Raw genomic sequence first — 14,557 nt, 5'->3', positions numbered from 1 at the left:
GGGCTCAGAAGGGAAGGAGCGACAATGGGATTTTGGAAAGTGAGTTTTTCTGAAATGGTTTTTGTGGGGCATGTCGCATTTAGGAAGCCCCTATGGTGCCAGAACAGCAAAAAAAAAAAAAAAAAAAACACATGGCATACCATTTTAGAAACTACATCCCTCAAGGAACACATCAAGGGGTACAGTGAGCCTTAAAACCTCACAGGTGTTTGACGACTTTTTGCTAAAGTCGGATGTGTAAATGAAAAAAAAAAAAATTTTTCACTAAATTGCTGGTTTTCCCCCACATTTTATATTTTTACAAGGGGTAATAGGAGAAAATGACCCCCAAAATTTGTAACCCCATGTGTGGACATCAAGTGATCTGCTGGCACACTACAATGCTCAGAAGAGAAGGAGCGCCATTGAGCTTTTGAAGACAGAATTTGGTTGGAATAGAAGTCGGGGGCCATGTGCGTTTACAAAGCCCCCCCGTGGTGCCAGAACAGTAGACCCCCCCACGTGACCCCATTTTGGAAACTACACCACCCACAGAATTTAATAAGGGGTGCAGTGAGTATTTACACCCCACTGGCGTTTGACAGATCTTTGGAACAGTGGGCTGTGCAAATGAAAAATTACATTTTTCATTTTCACTGACCACTGTTCCAAAAATCTGTCAGACACCTGTGGGGCATAAATGCTCACTGCACCCCTTATTACATTACGTGAGGGGTGTAGTTTCCAAAATTGGGTCATATGTGGGGGGTTCCATTGTTCTGGCTCTATGGGGACTTTGTAAACACACGTAGCCTTCAATTCCGGACAAATTTTATCTTCAAAATCTCAATGGTGCTCCTTCTCTTCTGAGCATTGTAGTTCACCCGCCAAGCACTTTACATCCACATATGGGGTATGCTCTTACTCAGAAAAAAGGGGCTTTTTTCCTATGTTTCCTTGTGAAAATGAAAAATTTTGGGTAACACCAGCATTTTTGTGAAAAAAATATTTTTTTTCATTTTTCCATCCAAATTCGTCAAACACCTGTGGGGTGTAAAGGCTCACTATACCCCTTGTTACTTTCCGTGAGGGGTGTAGTTTCCAAAATGGGATCACATGTGGGTATTTATTTTTTTGCGTTTATGTCAGAACCGCTGTAAAATCAGCCACCCCTGTGCACATCACCAATGTAGGCCTCAAATGTACATAGTGCGCTCTCACTTCTGAGCCTTGTTGTGCGCCCGCAGAGCATTTTACGCCCACATATGGGGTATTTCTGTACTCAGGAGAAATTGCGTTACAAATTTTGGGGGGCTTTTTTTTCCTTTTAACACTTGTGAAAATAAAAAGTAAAGGACAACACCAGCATGTTAGTGTAAAATTTTAATTTTTTTTACACTGACAGGCTGGTGTAGCCCCCAACTTTTCCTTTTCATAAGGGGTTAAAGGAGAAACCCCCCCCCCCAAAATTTGTAACGCAATTTCTCCCGATTACGGAGATACCCCATATGTGGCCCTAAACTTTTTCCTTGAAATACGACAGGGCTCTGAAGTGGGAGAGCGCCATGCGCATTTGAGGACTAAATTAGGGATTGCATAGGGGTGGACACAGGGGTATTCTACGCCAGTGATTCCCAAACAGGGTGTCTCCAGCTGTTGCTAAACTCCCAGCATGCCTGGACAGTCAGTGGCTGTCCGGAAATGCTGGGAGTTGTTGTTTTGCAACAGCTGGAGGCTCCGTTTTGGAAACACTGCCGTACAATACATTTTTCATTTTTATTGGGGGGACAGTGTAAGGGGGTGTATGTGTAGTGTTTTAACCTTTATTATGTGTTAGTGTAGTGTTTTTAGGGTACAGTCACACTGGCGGGTTACAGTGAGCTTCCCGCTAGAAATTTGCGCTGCGGCGAAAAGTTTGCCGCAGCTCATACTTGAAGAAGGAAACTTACTGTAAACCCGCCCGTGTGAATGTACCCTGTACGTTCACATGGGGGGGGGGGGGGGAACCTCCAGCTGTTTCAAAACTACAACTCCCAGCATGTACTGACAGACCGTGCATGCTGGTAGTTGTAGTTTTGCAACAGCTGGAGGCACACTGGTTGGAAAACCTTCAGTTAGGTTCTGTTAACTAACTCAGCATTTTCCAACTAGTGTGCCTATAGCTGTTGCAAAACTACAACTCCCAGCATGTACTGATCGCCGAAGGGCATGTTGGGAGATCTAGTTATGCAACAGCTGGAGGGATCGCAACTACAACTCCAAGCATGCCGAGACAGCTGTTTCGGCATGCTGGGATTTGCAGTTTTGCAACATCTGGAGGGCTACAGATAGAGACCACTGCACTGTGATCTCCAAACTATGGACCTCCAGATGTTTTGCAAAATCTAGAGTGCTACAGTATAGAGATCACTGTGCAGTGGTCTCTAAACTGTAGACCTCCAGCTGTTGCAAAACTGCATCTCCCACCATGCCCAGCAGCTGTCTGGGCATGCTGGGAGTTGTAGTTTTGCAACATCTGGAGGGCTACAGTCTCAGACTGTAGCCCTCTAGATGTTGCTAGGCAACTTACCGGCTTCCGTCGGATCCAGAGAGCCGTCCTCTTCTGCCGCACGACATCGCCGCCCGCGCCGATCACCGCCGCCGATCCGGTCCCGCAGCTTCCACCGACGGGTAAGTGGATCTTCGGCGTTCGGTCCCCGTCATTTCCCCATCCTGCCCCGCCTATTGTGGGTGGGCAGAACGGGGAAAATGAAAGTAAACCCCCCCGCCCCTAATCTGCTATTGGTGGTCGCGTCTAGGGGTGGCACCTCTGCCACCTCACTCCTATGGCTACAGGGGGATCGTGGGTGTCTTAGACACCCGCGATCCCCCTTCTATTCCGGGTCACCGGGTCACCATAGACCCGAATGACCCGGAATCGGCGCAAATCGCAAGTGTGAATTCACTTGCGATTTGCGCCGATCACCGACATGGCGGGGTCTGATGACCCCCCTGGGCATTTTCACGAGGTGCCTGCTGATCGATATCAGCAGTCACTCCGCCCGGTACCCGCCGCGCGTACAGGTACGCCCTGGGTCCTTAAGACCCAGGTACAGAAGGCGTATCCATACGCCCTAGGTCCTGTACGAGTTAAAGGGCCGGTGTGCCACTGATTGGCGCCTGGTTCTAATTAGTGTGTTCACCTGTGCACTTCCCTATTTAACCTCACTTCCCCTTCCCTTCCTTGCCGGATCTTGTTGCCATTGTGCCAGTGAAAGCGTTCCTTGTATGTCCCAAGCCAGTGTTCCAGACCTCTTGCCGTTGCCCCTGACTACGATCCTTGCTGCCTGCCCTGACCTTCTGCTACGTCCGACCTTGCTCTTGCCTAATCCCTTGTACCGCGCCTATCTCAGCAGTCAGAGAGGTTGAGCCGTTGCCGGTGGATACGACCTGGTTGCTACCGCTGCTGCAAGACCATCCCGCTTTGCGGCGGGCTCTGGTGAATACCAGTAGCAACTTAGAACCGGTCCGCCGGCACGGTCCACGCCAATCCCTCTCTAACACAGAGGATCCACCTCCTGCCTGCCGAATCCTGACCGAAGTCAAATGGTGACTCCGGGCGGCAAATTTTTGCCCCGTATCTTATTTTCTGACCGGACCTAAAACCGTATGCCGCAGTTTTAGGTCCGGTAAGAAAACCAGATACGGGGCTAAAAAAGGCCGACCGGAGTCACCGTTTGACTCCGGTCAGCTCATTGAAATGAATTAGATATGGGCCAGGTCCGGCTGGGATACGGAAGCGCCCGTTTTTTTCTCCCCCCCAACCGGAAAACCACGAACTACATATACACATTATCCTAGGTGGGATCTGAAACCAGGACCCCTTTCAATGTTGTTTATAGTGTGATGGACTTACCTGTTTTGTATTCTCCTTTAGATGGTATTAGAGATTGTACCCTGTCCGACTGCTGACATATCCAATACTGTGTCATACTATTTAGAATCCTCTAGCTAGTGCGGCTTACCTGCAGTTTCACAGTATGTTTACCGGTTACTATCACTACGGAGCCACGTCAGCAGGGAACTCCCTCCCCACCGAGACCATCTATTTAGAGCGGTGCCGCGGCAGGGTATGATCTCCACCACCATGCCCCCAATTAATTGAACCCACCCTAATATGATATGTCATTGCAAATGGCAATCATTGATGCATTCAGAACATTTTGCAGATGCTTCCATATGAATTCAGAGATAAGAATAAAAAGGAAAGTCTTCATTTCATAAGACTTCTATTTTGTACACAGTATATAGCTTTTGTACATGTATATGGCTGGAAATTTTTTGGGGTGAAAATACATAAAGTGCCACCATCAGTTTTCCTTTTGACAGTTGAGGTTCCTTTTAAAGAGTAACTTCATGCAAATGTAAGAAAATAATAGAAGTCACAACGGTCCCAATTGTGATTAGACCCCTTAGCTAGGGGCCCCCCTCGCCACATACTGGATCTGCAGTCCAGTCCCTATATTTAGTAGCAATGGTGTCCTTAAAATATCAAAACATTAGAAATGGAACAATTGAGTTCTTGGCTACCTGTCTAACCACTCAGCGCTTGCTGTGTGAGGAGGGAGCGACTAGCGCTTCCTGCATCTACAGCAGTCAGACCTGACCAGAGGAGCCAGAGCAGCACAGGAGCCGGGTGAGCATTACCAGGGGACAGTTCGTATAGGGTCAGTGTTATCCAATCTGTAGCTCTACAGTTGGTGCAGAACTACATCTTCTATCATGTCCTGCTGACAGGCCAATATCTGAAGAGCCACATATTGGGAAACAATAAATTAGGGTACATTAGGGGCATGGTGTCACAGATTATTAGCAGCATGGTGGCACAGATCATCAGGAGCATAGTGGCAGAGATCGTTGGCAGCATGGTGGTACTGATCATTAGTGGTATGGTGGCACAGATCATTAGGGGCATAGTGGTTCAGATAACTAGGGGCATAGTGGCACAGATGATTAGGGGCATAGTGGCACAGATCATTAGCAGCATGGTGCTACAGATCATTAGTGGTATGGTGGCACAGATCATTAGGGGCATGGTGGCACAGATCATTTGCAACATGCTGATACAGATCATTAGTGGTATGGTGGCACACTTCATTGGGGCATGATGGAACAGATCAGGAGGGGCCTAGTGGCCCAGATCATTAGGGGCACGGTGGTACAATAATTAGAGGTATAGTGGCACATCTTTTTTGTAATCTAACTGACAAGTTTTTTCTCCTCCCTAGGTGTTAGAGCACGTAAATTGACCATACTTTTTTCTTTTGCTTGTACACTAAGCACCTGAACTTATAGTAAATGTAATCTAGTGAACAGCTATATATGTATCTAGGAGAATATGTAAATGCAATATGAGAGCTATGGGGTAATTGAGGAAATTGTGCATTATTTAGTGCATATGAAAAACCCACCAAATTATATTTGCACAAGAGGAATTCAGATATGAAGTGTTTTATGGCCGCTGCTTCTTTACTTGTGTGTGTTTTAATATAGAGCCTCATTGTATGCCATTGAGCAAATATAATGAGCTATTCATAGAGACTAGTAATGCATTATGGACTATATAGTAGCACAGCAGTTAGTTTTTTCAAGGGCTCTCTCCTTAAGAAAGCTATGGCTTATTAGTTTGCCCTGTGAAGGACTCCCTAGATGTGCAGTATATTTCATAATCATGGAAGTGGTTAGGAGAAAATATTTCATGGATAAGAATCCCTGTAGGTTTATAAAGACAGCAGTGTTCTACCAAAATGCAAATAAACTAGTATATACCGAGCAATCATTCCCGGTACACATGGACTGCATGAAATATTTTTCTATTTTTTTTTTTTTGATCTCTTGCTTGAGTAAAAATAAAATTGTTTAATTCCAAGTGATAAACATATGCAGATATATGCAATGTGCAGATTCAGAGCCCATATATTCCAGGCAAAAAATATAAACAATTTACTGTAAAAAAAGGTAATTCAGATCATGCAGTGTTAGTGGTAGGCCTTGAAGCCTATACAATGACACAGCATCTCTGGCACGGTAGCTCATTGGTTCGCATTGTTGCCTAATCGCACTGGAGTCCTGGATTCAAATCCCACATAGGATAATATGTATCTTTCCAGTATTTGTGTGGTTTTTCTACAAAACCTACTGCATATGTAGGAGCTTGTTAAATAAAGAAATATTTATTATATGGAGCTGGAGGTGTTCTTTTCGGCTGTTCTTACTTTGAAGAATTGGTTCTAGGCGACAATATTTCTGTAATATGATATGTGATTGCACAGGGCAAGATTCTTTTTTTATTTCTTTTATCACTGATGCATTCAGAAAATTCTACAAATGCTTCCATATGAATTCAAAGACCTAAATAAAAAAGGGAAGTCTTCATTTCATATGTCTTCTATTTTGTATACAGTCCCAGTTTTGGCTGAAAAAAAAAAAAAACGTAAGTGAAAATACATAAAGTGCCACCATTTGTTTTCCCTTTGACACTTACACAAAAATCTCCTAGACCTAATATACTGCCTTCTAAAATAATGTCATGGACAACTAGCATTCATTTGGACACTTTTGTAAATAGAACCATCTCTAACTACATGTTTTTTGTATCCATGAAATGACTTTGAAACAACTTGAGGTTCCTTTAAAGAGTTAGTTCATGCAAATGTTAAGAAAGCAATAGAAGTTGCAACGGTCACAATTGTGACTGGACCCCTTAGCCGCATACTGGATCTGCAGTCCAGTCCCTTTATTTAGTAGCAACGGTGTCCTTTAGATATCAAGACATTGTAAAAGGAACAATTGAGCGCTACCTGTCTTATCGCTCAGCGCTTGCTGTGTGAGGAGGCAGCAAATTGTGCTTTCTGCATCTACAGACCTGATTAGAGGAGGCACAGCAGCACAGGAGCTGGGTGAGCATTACCAGGGGACAGTTCGTATAGGATCAGTGTTATCCAATCTGTGGCTCTACAGTTGGTGCAGAACCACATCTTCTATCATGTCCTGCTGACAGGGAAATATCTGAAGAGCCACATAATGGGAAACAAATTATGGATTGAATTAGGGTACATTAGGGGCATGGCGTTACAGATAATTAGGGACATGGTGACACAGATCATTAGGGACATGGTGACACAGATCATTAGGGACATGGTGACACAGATCATTTGGGGCATAGTGGCACAGATCATTAGGGACATGGTGACACAGATCATTAGGGACATGGTGAAACAGATCATTAGGGGCATGGTGACACAGATCATTAGGGACATGGTGATATAGATCATTTGGGGCATAGTGGCACAGATCATTAGGGACATGGTGAAACAGATCATTAGGGGCATGGTGACACAGATCATTAGGGACATGGTGACACAGATCATTTGGGGCATAAAGGCACAGATCATTAGGGACATGGTGACAGAGATCATTAGGGGCATAGTGGCACAGATCATTAGGGGACATGGTGACACAGATCATTAGGGGCATAGTGGCACAGTTCATTAGGGACATGGTGTCACAGTTTATTAGGGACATGGTGACACAGATCATTATGGACATGGTGACAGAGATCATTAGGGATATGGTGACACAGATCATTAGGGACATAGCGGCACAGATCATTAGGGACATGGTGGCACAGATCATTAGGGGCATGGTGGCACAGATCATTAGGGACATGGTGGCACAGATCCTTAGCAGCATGGTGACACAGATCATTAAGGGCATGGTGACACAGATCATTAGGGGCATAGTGGCACAGATCATTAGGGACATGGTGACACAGATCATCAGGGACATGGTGACACAGATCATTAGGGACATGGCGACAAAGATCAATAGGGATATAATGACACAGATCATTAGAGACATGGTGACACAGATCATTAGGGATATGGTGACACAGATCATTAGGGACATCGTGTCACAGATAATTAGGGACATGGTGGCACAGATCATTAGCAGCATGGTGACACAGATCATTAGGGACATGGTTTCACAGATCATTTGGGACATGGTGACACAGATCATTAGGGGCATGGTGACACAGATCATTAGGGACATGGCGACAAAGATCATTAGGGATATGGTGACACAGATCATTAGGGACATGGTGACACAGATCACTAGGGATGTGGTGACACAGATCATTAGGGAACAGTGGCACAGATCATTAGCAGCATGGTGACACAGATCATTAGGGACATGGTGGCACAGATAATTAGGGACATGGTGTCACAGATCATTAGGGACATGGTGACAGATCATTAGGGATATGGTGGCAGAGATCATTAGGGGCATGGTGACACAGATCATTAGGGTCATAGTGGCACAGATCATTAGGGACATGGTGGCATAGATCATTAGGGACATGGTGACACAGATCATTAGGGACATGGTGACAGATCATTAGGGACATGGTGACAGATCATTAGGGACATGGTGACACAGATCATTAGGGACATGGTGACACAGATCAATAGGGACATGGTGACAAAGATCATTAGGGATGTGGAGACACAGATCATTAGGGGCATAATGGCACAGATCATTAGGGACATGGTGGCACAGATCATTAGGGACATGGTGACAGATCATTAGGGACATGGTGACAGAGATCATTAGGGACATGGTGTCACAGATCATTAGGGACATGGCAACAAAGATCATTAGGGATATTGTGACACAGATCATTAGGGGCATAGTGGCACAGATCATGAGGGACATGGTGGCACAGATCATTAGGGATATGGTGACAGAGATCATTAGGGACATGGTGACACAGATCATTAGGGACATGGCGACACAGATCACTAGGGACATGGTGACACAGATCATTAGAGGCATAGTGGCACAGATCATTAGGGACATGGTGGCACAGATCATTAGCAGCATGGTGACACAGATCATGAGGGGCATGGTGGAACAGGTCATTAGGGGCATGATGACACAGATCATTAGGGACATGGTGGCACAGATCATTAGGGTCATGGTGAAACACGTCATTAGGGACATAGTGGCACAAATCATTAGGGACATCGTGTCACAGATCATTAGGGTCATGGTGTCACAGATCATTAGGGACATGATGACACAGATCATTAGGGACATGGTGGCACAGATCATTAGGGGCATGATGGAACAGGTCATTAGGGACATAGTGGCACAAATCATTAGGGATATCATTAGGGATATGGCATAGATCATTAACAGCATGGTGACACAGATCATTAGGGGCATGGTGACACAGATCATTAGCAGCATGGTGGAACAGATCATTAGGGGCATGGGGGAGGGTCCAAGCTGAACTTTTACTCCAGGGCTTGCTATGCCCCACTCTGAAAATTTGATTTAACCCCTCGTGGATGCAGGAGCTGATTCTGCCAGTGTACATGCTTGGAATGAGTTACAGTGGAAATTCTGTAAGATAGCTTGATAAATTTTCCCCTATATACAGCAAATACCTTGAGCATGCGGCATAAACAAAAGTCATTAAACTTAAAAAATGCAGAAAAGCCATTAAAATGTTACATAAAAAACAAAATGTGTCTTTCATGTAACATATAGGTGCAGTGTTTCTGGGGAGAAAAAGTCAGAACAACTTAAAAAAGATGAATAAAAAAAAATATAAAAATAAAAAAACACCACATGATACCCCCCTATAGGCTACATATTCTCAGTTTTCGATTTGTAGGAATACTGTTTATAAAAATTGCCTTTGCCCACTCTTTCGGCTCTGTTGTGTAGGCTGGTATTATTTTGTCTACCTGTAGGATAAATCCTGATAAAATTCATAGAATGGAGCAGTGTTTCCCAACCAGGGTGCCTCCAGCCTGGCATGCTGGGAGTTGTAGTTTTGCAGCTGGAAGTACCCTGGTTCAGAAACACTGGAATGGGGCCTATGTGTCATCCTCATTCAGCCAGCTAAGCTGCCCAGTACAATGTTACTATTTGATTGTGTTGCCCCCTAGTAGAAGAAATACCTTACAAACGTTACTAACACGAATCTGAAATCTTAATAAAGACCTTTGGTTTTGATATTTTTTACAGCTCATGCAAATTCAGACATTGAATATATTCATAATGGTTTTATGATTATTTTATACTTAAAACATCATACATGGCATTATCGTAGAAGAAACAAAAGTGTAGCAGTCTTACATTTACTGTCAATCTGTTAAAAAGGGCAGAGGTTGTTTCTAAGGCAAATTTTCTACCTGTCTTTACTTTGCAAAAATGACCAAAAAATGCATGGCATTTTTTGGGTGGAAAAAACTCCCATATAAGTCTTTGAAAGCAGACAAAATGCCATAAAATACGTAATGTGGGTTTAGCATTAGCGTTTTATCTTCCCAGTTCTTCATTAGAAATCTTTGAGTAACATGATGAAAGAGTCATATGATGAAAGAATCACATGACTTGTCATGATAAAAATGCAGTGAAAAAGGCCAAGACTTAAACCCAATATTTTTGATAAATTGGCACAAAAACTGCATCTTGGGAGTGCAAAATAACAGGGTAGTTTTTATGGCTTTTTTATTTATTTATTTATTTAAGGTGAAAAAAAAAACACCAGAAAAAGTGGAAACTTAGCCTAAGAAGAGAATATTTTTCAGCCGATGAGACAGCCAGTACAATAATGTGTTGGGACTTTGCCTTAGCCCATAATTTTCTATGGCAGTTTATGCACACTATTGTTTGACTAGTATTTTGGGGAATATTTGTGATCCATTATCCACTCTCATAGGTAAATGCTGGTTATGTGCCATATTCTACAACAAATACAATATTCACTGTTATCTGAACATCTGTTTTTTTCCCCATAGTTGTCATGGCAACAACACCTCAATTAATAAACACAACGCTATCTCCGGTAAATACGACGACAAAGTCACGGGAACAGATTCTTTATCAGAGTAAGTACAAATACTACTTTCCAATTTGGCATTCTTAGATATATTTCTGCCTGGCAGACTTTCCCTTCCACATCCTGGTATATACTTCTGATAATGTATTATTACTGGATATCATTAAATGGAGTACGGAAATGCTTAGCTCCTTATTGACTAGTGTGGTACCTTCTAGCTACGATTATCAGTATATGCATTTACAAAATATATACAGTATATAACCCCCCTTGTAGGAGTTGTTGGAGTTAAATGTAACTTTTTATGTTTAAATGTAATGATGATGTATGCGATTACAATATATCAGTAAAAGAATAAGGTTATTGTGGAAAACTGTACTATTAAAAGGAGGCTTTAGTACTCTGTTGGGTCACCTCTAGCCTGGATACAAGGTTAGGTACATTTGAGCATGGAGGCATAGAGGTTCTGTATGCAGTTGTGGTATGGGGTGTGAGATGCAGGCCAGATGGAATTATCCTAGGGGCAAATGGCATTAACCCCTTGTATTCGTGACGCCAGGGCGTGGTTTATACTCACTAGCACCCGAAGGTATACTGCTGGATCCTGGGCTAGGCACAGGGACAATAATGACTCTGATGACAAGTTACGAACAGTCTATACAGTTCAGCCAGGCCCACGGAGGTGACCAGTGACTTCAGAGACCTTAGGGGCTTGCTGTGACTTGCAGTAGGTTGGGACAATTTAGTGCAGGCCACTCTGACTTGATGATAGATGACAGTGACTGAATTGACTTGACTTGAGACTGACTAAGGCCCCTTTCACGCTACAAGTATCATCCTGTAAAAACCTCAGTTATTTCTCCCAGCAAAAGTCCTGAAAATGGCTGTCAAAAAATCCCATTCATGTCAATGGGATTTTTTGACCATGCTTTTGCATCAGGTATGTCCGTTTTTACTAATGTCCGTTATTTTTGCTGACACAAAAGACGGTGCATGCACAAATTTTTGGTCCAGCAAAAATAATGGTGATAAAATGGCCGTTAAAATTTAACATTGAGGTCTATGGGAAACGGACATCCGTTATCATCCGTTTTTTTCCATTTTTTTTAATATCCGTTTTTTGTATTGAGCATGCTTAGTACAGCTTTACAATGAAAGGTTAAATAACCTGATAACAAAAAACTGATGTAACTGGTAATAACAGATGATAATGAATGATAACGGATGAACAACATCAGGTTTTTAAAGAAAAAAAACATTAAAAATAACAGATGATGGTCATCAGTTATCATCCGTTATTACCAGTTATTGCATTCGTTTTTTTTTTTCATCCTTTATTGTAAAATAACAGCAATAAAAAAGCAGGATGATTCCTGTAGTGTGAAAGGGGCCTAAGCTGTGACTGTAGCTCACTTGCAGACTTGTAGCTTGTGGCTGCAGGACTGACTTGAGACCTCCTACCTATGACTCCAGATGCACTCTAGAACTCGACTGTACTGCAACTCAGCAGGAACCATAAGAGAGTGAAGAGACTCCTCCCAGGGCTTCTATAGGGGAGACTTTGGTGGGGAGTTCACATGGTCACTGATACCTCCTGGGTTACAACCACATGACAACTCACATGACATGTTAACCACATGACAACTCACATGACATGTTAACCTTTCTTAAAGTAACAACACTTTTTTTTATGCAATATATAGCACAACACATAGTAAACAATACACCAATTGGTCACAGCACAGAAGCAGCAGACTCCAAAGTAAAGCAAGCTGTTGTCTTTTATTTGTTACCAGCAGTGCAATGTTTCGGCTATATATTAGCCTTTGTTCTGCTTGGAAAAGGCTACTATATATCCGAAACGATACACTGCTGGTAACAAATAAAAGACAACAGCTTGCTTTACTTTGGAGTCTGCTGCTTCTGTGCTGTGACCAATTGGTGTGTGGATGTCGATATACTGGACTGGTTATATCCGGACGATCACCTGCACTAACAGCTGGGACCCAGTGCGGTTCTCCCTCTATTTTGCACATAGTAAACAATATATACATAAGGGGACAGGTGCAAGGGGGCCCAGTGGACACTGCAGGGAGGCTGCCTGACAGGGTAGCAAGGGTACGGGCTAATAACTCCCGTACTGGGCAACCACAAACTCCCCCTATTAAGCACAGCCATCCTTAGCGCCCAGTCCTGGAGGGCGGACTACTGGAAGTGGCCACTGGGGCCTAGACTGATAGTTCCTGGGGCATTATTGTTGAATGTCCTTCACAGGTCTGGATATGAAAACATATCTGGGGAAGAGTCCATGTAGCACTTTGTGAAAATGTCCATACATGCTCCTGTTGATAATGGGACATAAACATGTGGGATTCATTACTCTTATAACTACACTTTTTATCACATTTAATAAACTTGACTCGGATCAGGCTGCCTGAGGCTCTCTACCTCATGCCTTAGTTACTGGGGCCCCTTGGCACTAACCACTTCTCCCCAGAACTCTATTCATGTTTTTATATAACATACCAGTGTTACCTTTGTATACAGCAACTCTGTCGCTCTACGTGCTTTGTTTATATTTTCAGGGAAACCCTCTAGCCAGGAGAGTACCCTGTACTTGTGGACAGGAAAAATGTTAGACAGGAGAATTATGGACTGGAAATGTACATGTTAGAAACATTCCTAACTAGGCATTTGACTAGCTTATATAATAAATTATGTAAGCTGACTGAATTAGACTATGTGTTATACTGACAACTTTGTACACAGCACTACCATTATTTCTTATACCTAACTGGTAGTCGTCCTTGCGTCGAGGCAGTTACGCTTCTCCTGACCTGGTCAGAGTACCTCCTGTAACGAAGCTGCATGTGGATCCTCTAACCTGTGTTGCTGATGACTCGGACCGTATCGGGGAGTCTAAGGTGCCGCTGGTCTTCACCAGAGCCCGCCGCAAGGCAGGATGGGCATGCTGCAGCAGGCGACACTCAGGTCGCTACCCCGACACGGCTCGACCACACAGGTAGCTGGGCCAGGCGAGGTACCGAAGGGTAAGGCAGAGCGTAGTCAAACGTAGCAGAAGGTCAAGGCAGGCGGCAAGGGTGCGGAGTCAAATAGCGTAGTGGACGGGTAAGGCTAACAGGCTATAAGGGTTGCTTAATCTCAGGCTAGGGGCACTGAAGATCTGGCAGGGAAATGTGGGAGGTGCAGGGACTTACAATGTGGTGTCAGGTGCAAATACTAATTATAGGCGCACTGGCCCTTTAAATTTCAAAGCTCCGGCGCACGCATGCCCTACTAGATGGGGACGTGCGCCAGAGCTGAGAGACAAAGGTAGCGGAGGAGTCAGAGAAGCCTGGTAAGTGACGGCTTGGACTTGCATGCGGGCGCGTCCCACGATGTGAATCCCAGCCCCGCCGACAGCAGGGACAGAGAGCTCGCGGCCAGCGTGTGCAGCTGGAGTGCGGTCCTTAACAGTACCCCCCCCCCCTTTTGGTCTCCCCCTCCTTTTACCGATCAGAATTTCCTGAGAAGGTCCTGGTCCAGAATGTTGTCCTGCGACTCCCAAGACCTCTCCTCCGGACCGAATCCTTCCCAGTCCACAAATAAAAAAGTGCTTTCCTCTGACAAAAAGCGCTTTTTTTGGATTTGGATCCAAGTCCAAGATCTCCTTACCAACAAAAA

The 14,557-nt window shown here is 44.0% G+C and overlaps 1 protein-coding gene across 3 annotated transcripts in view; it reads left to right on the top strand.

Annotated features, from left to right (window-relative positions):
- NCMAP (non-compact myelin associated protein) overlaps positions 1-14,557 on the top strand; it is a 139,787-nt gene that overhangs the window by 99,646 nt on the left and 25,584 nt on the right. For all 3 annotated transcript variants that reach the window (XM_056560586.1, XM_056560584.1, XM_056560587.1), the window contains exon 2: positions 10,833-10,922. In XM_056560586.1, coding sequence (XP_056416561.1) covers positions 10,838-10,922 — 85 coding nt within the window. In that variant the 5' untranslated portion in view covers positions 10,833-10,837. The remainder of the gene's footprint in view (positions 1-10,832; positions 10,923-14,557) is intronic.

Source organism: Hyla sarda, chromosome 2, assembly GCF_029499605.1.
Source record: "Hyla sarda isolate aHylSar1 chromosome 2, aHylSar1.hap1, whole genome shotgun sequence".
In the NCBI taxonomy this organism is placed as follows: Eukaryota; Metazoa; Chordata; class Amphibia; order Anura; family Hylidae; genus Hyla; species Hyla sarda.
Note: the sequence above shows the minus strand (reverse complement) of the source record. Positions and strands in the feature narration are given on the sequence as shown.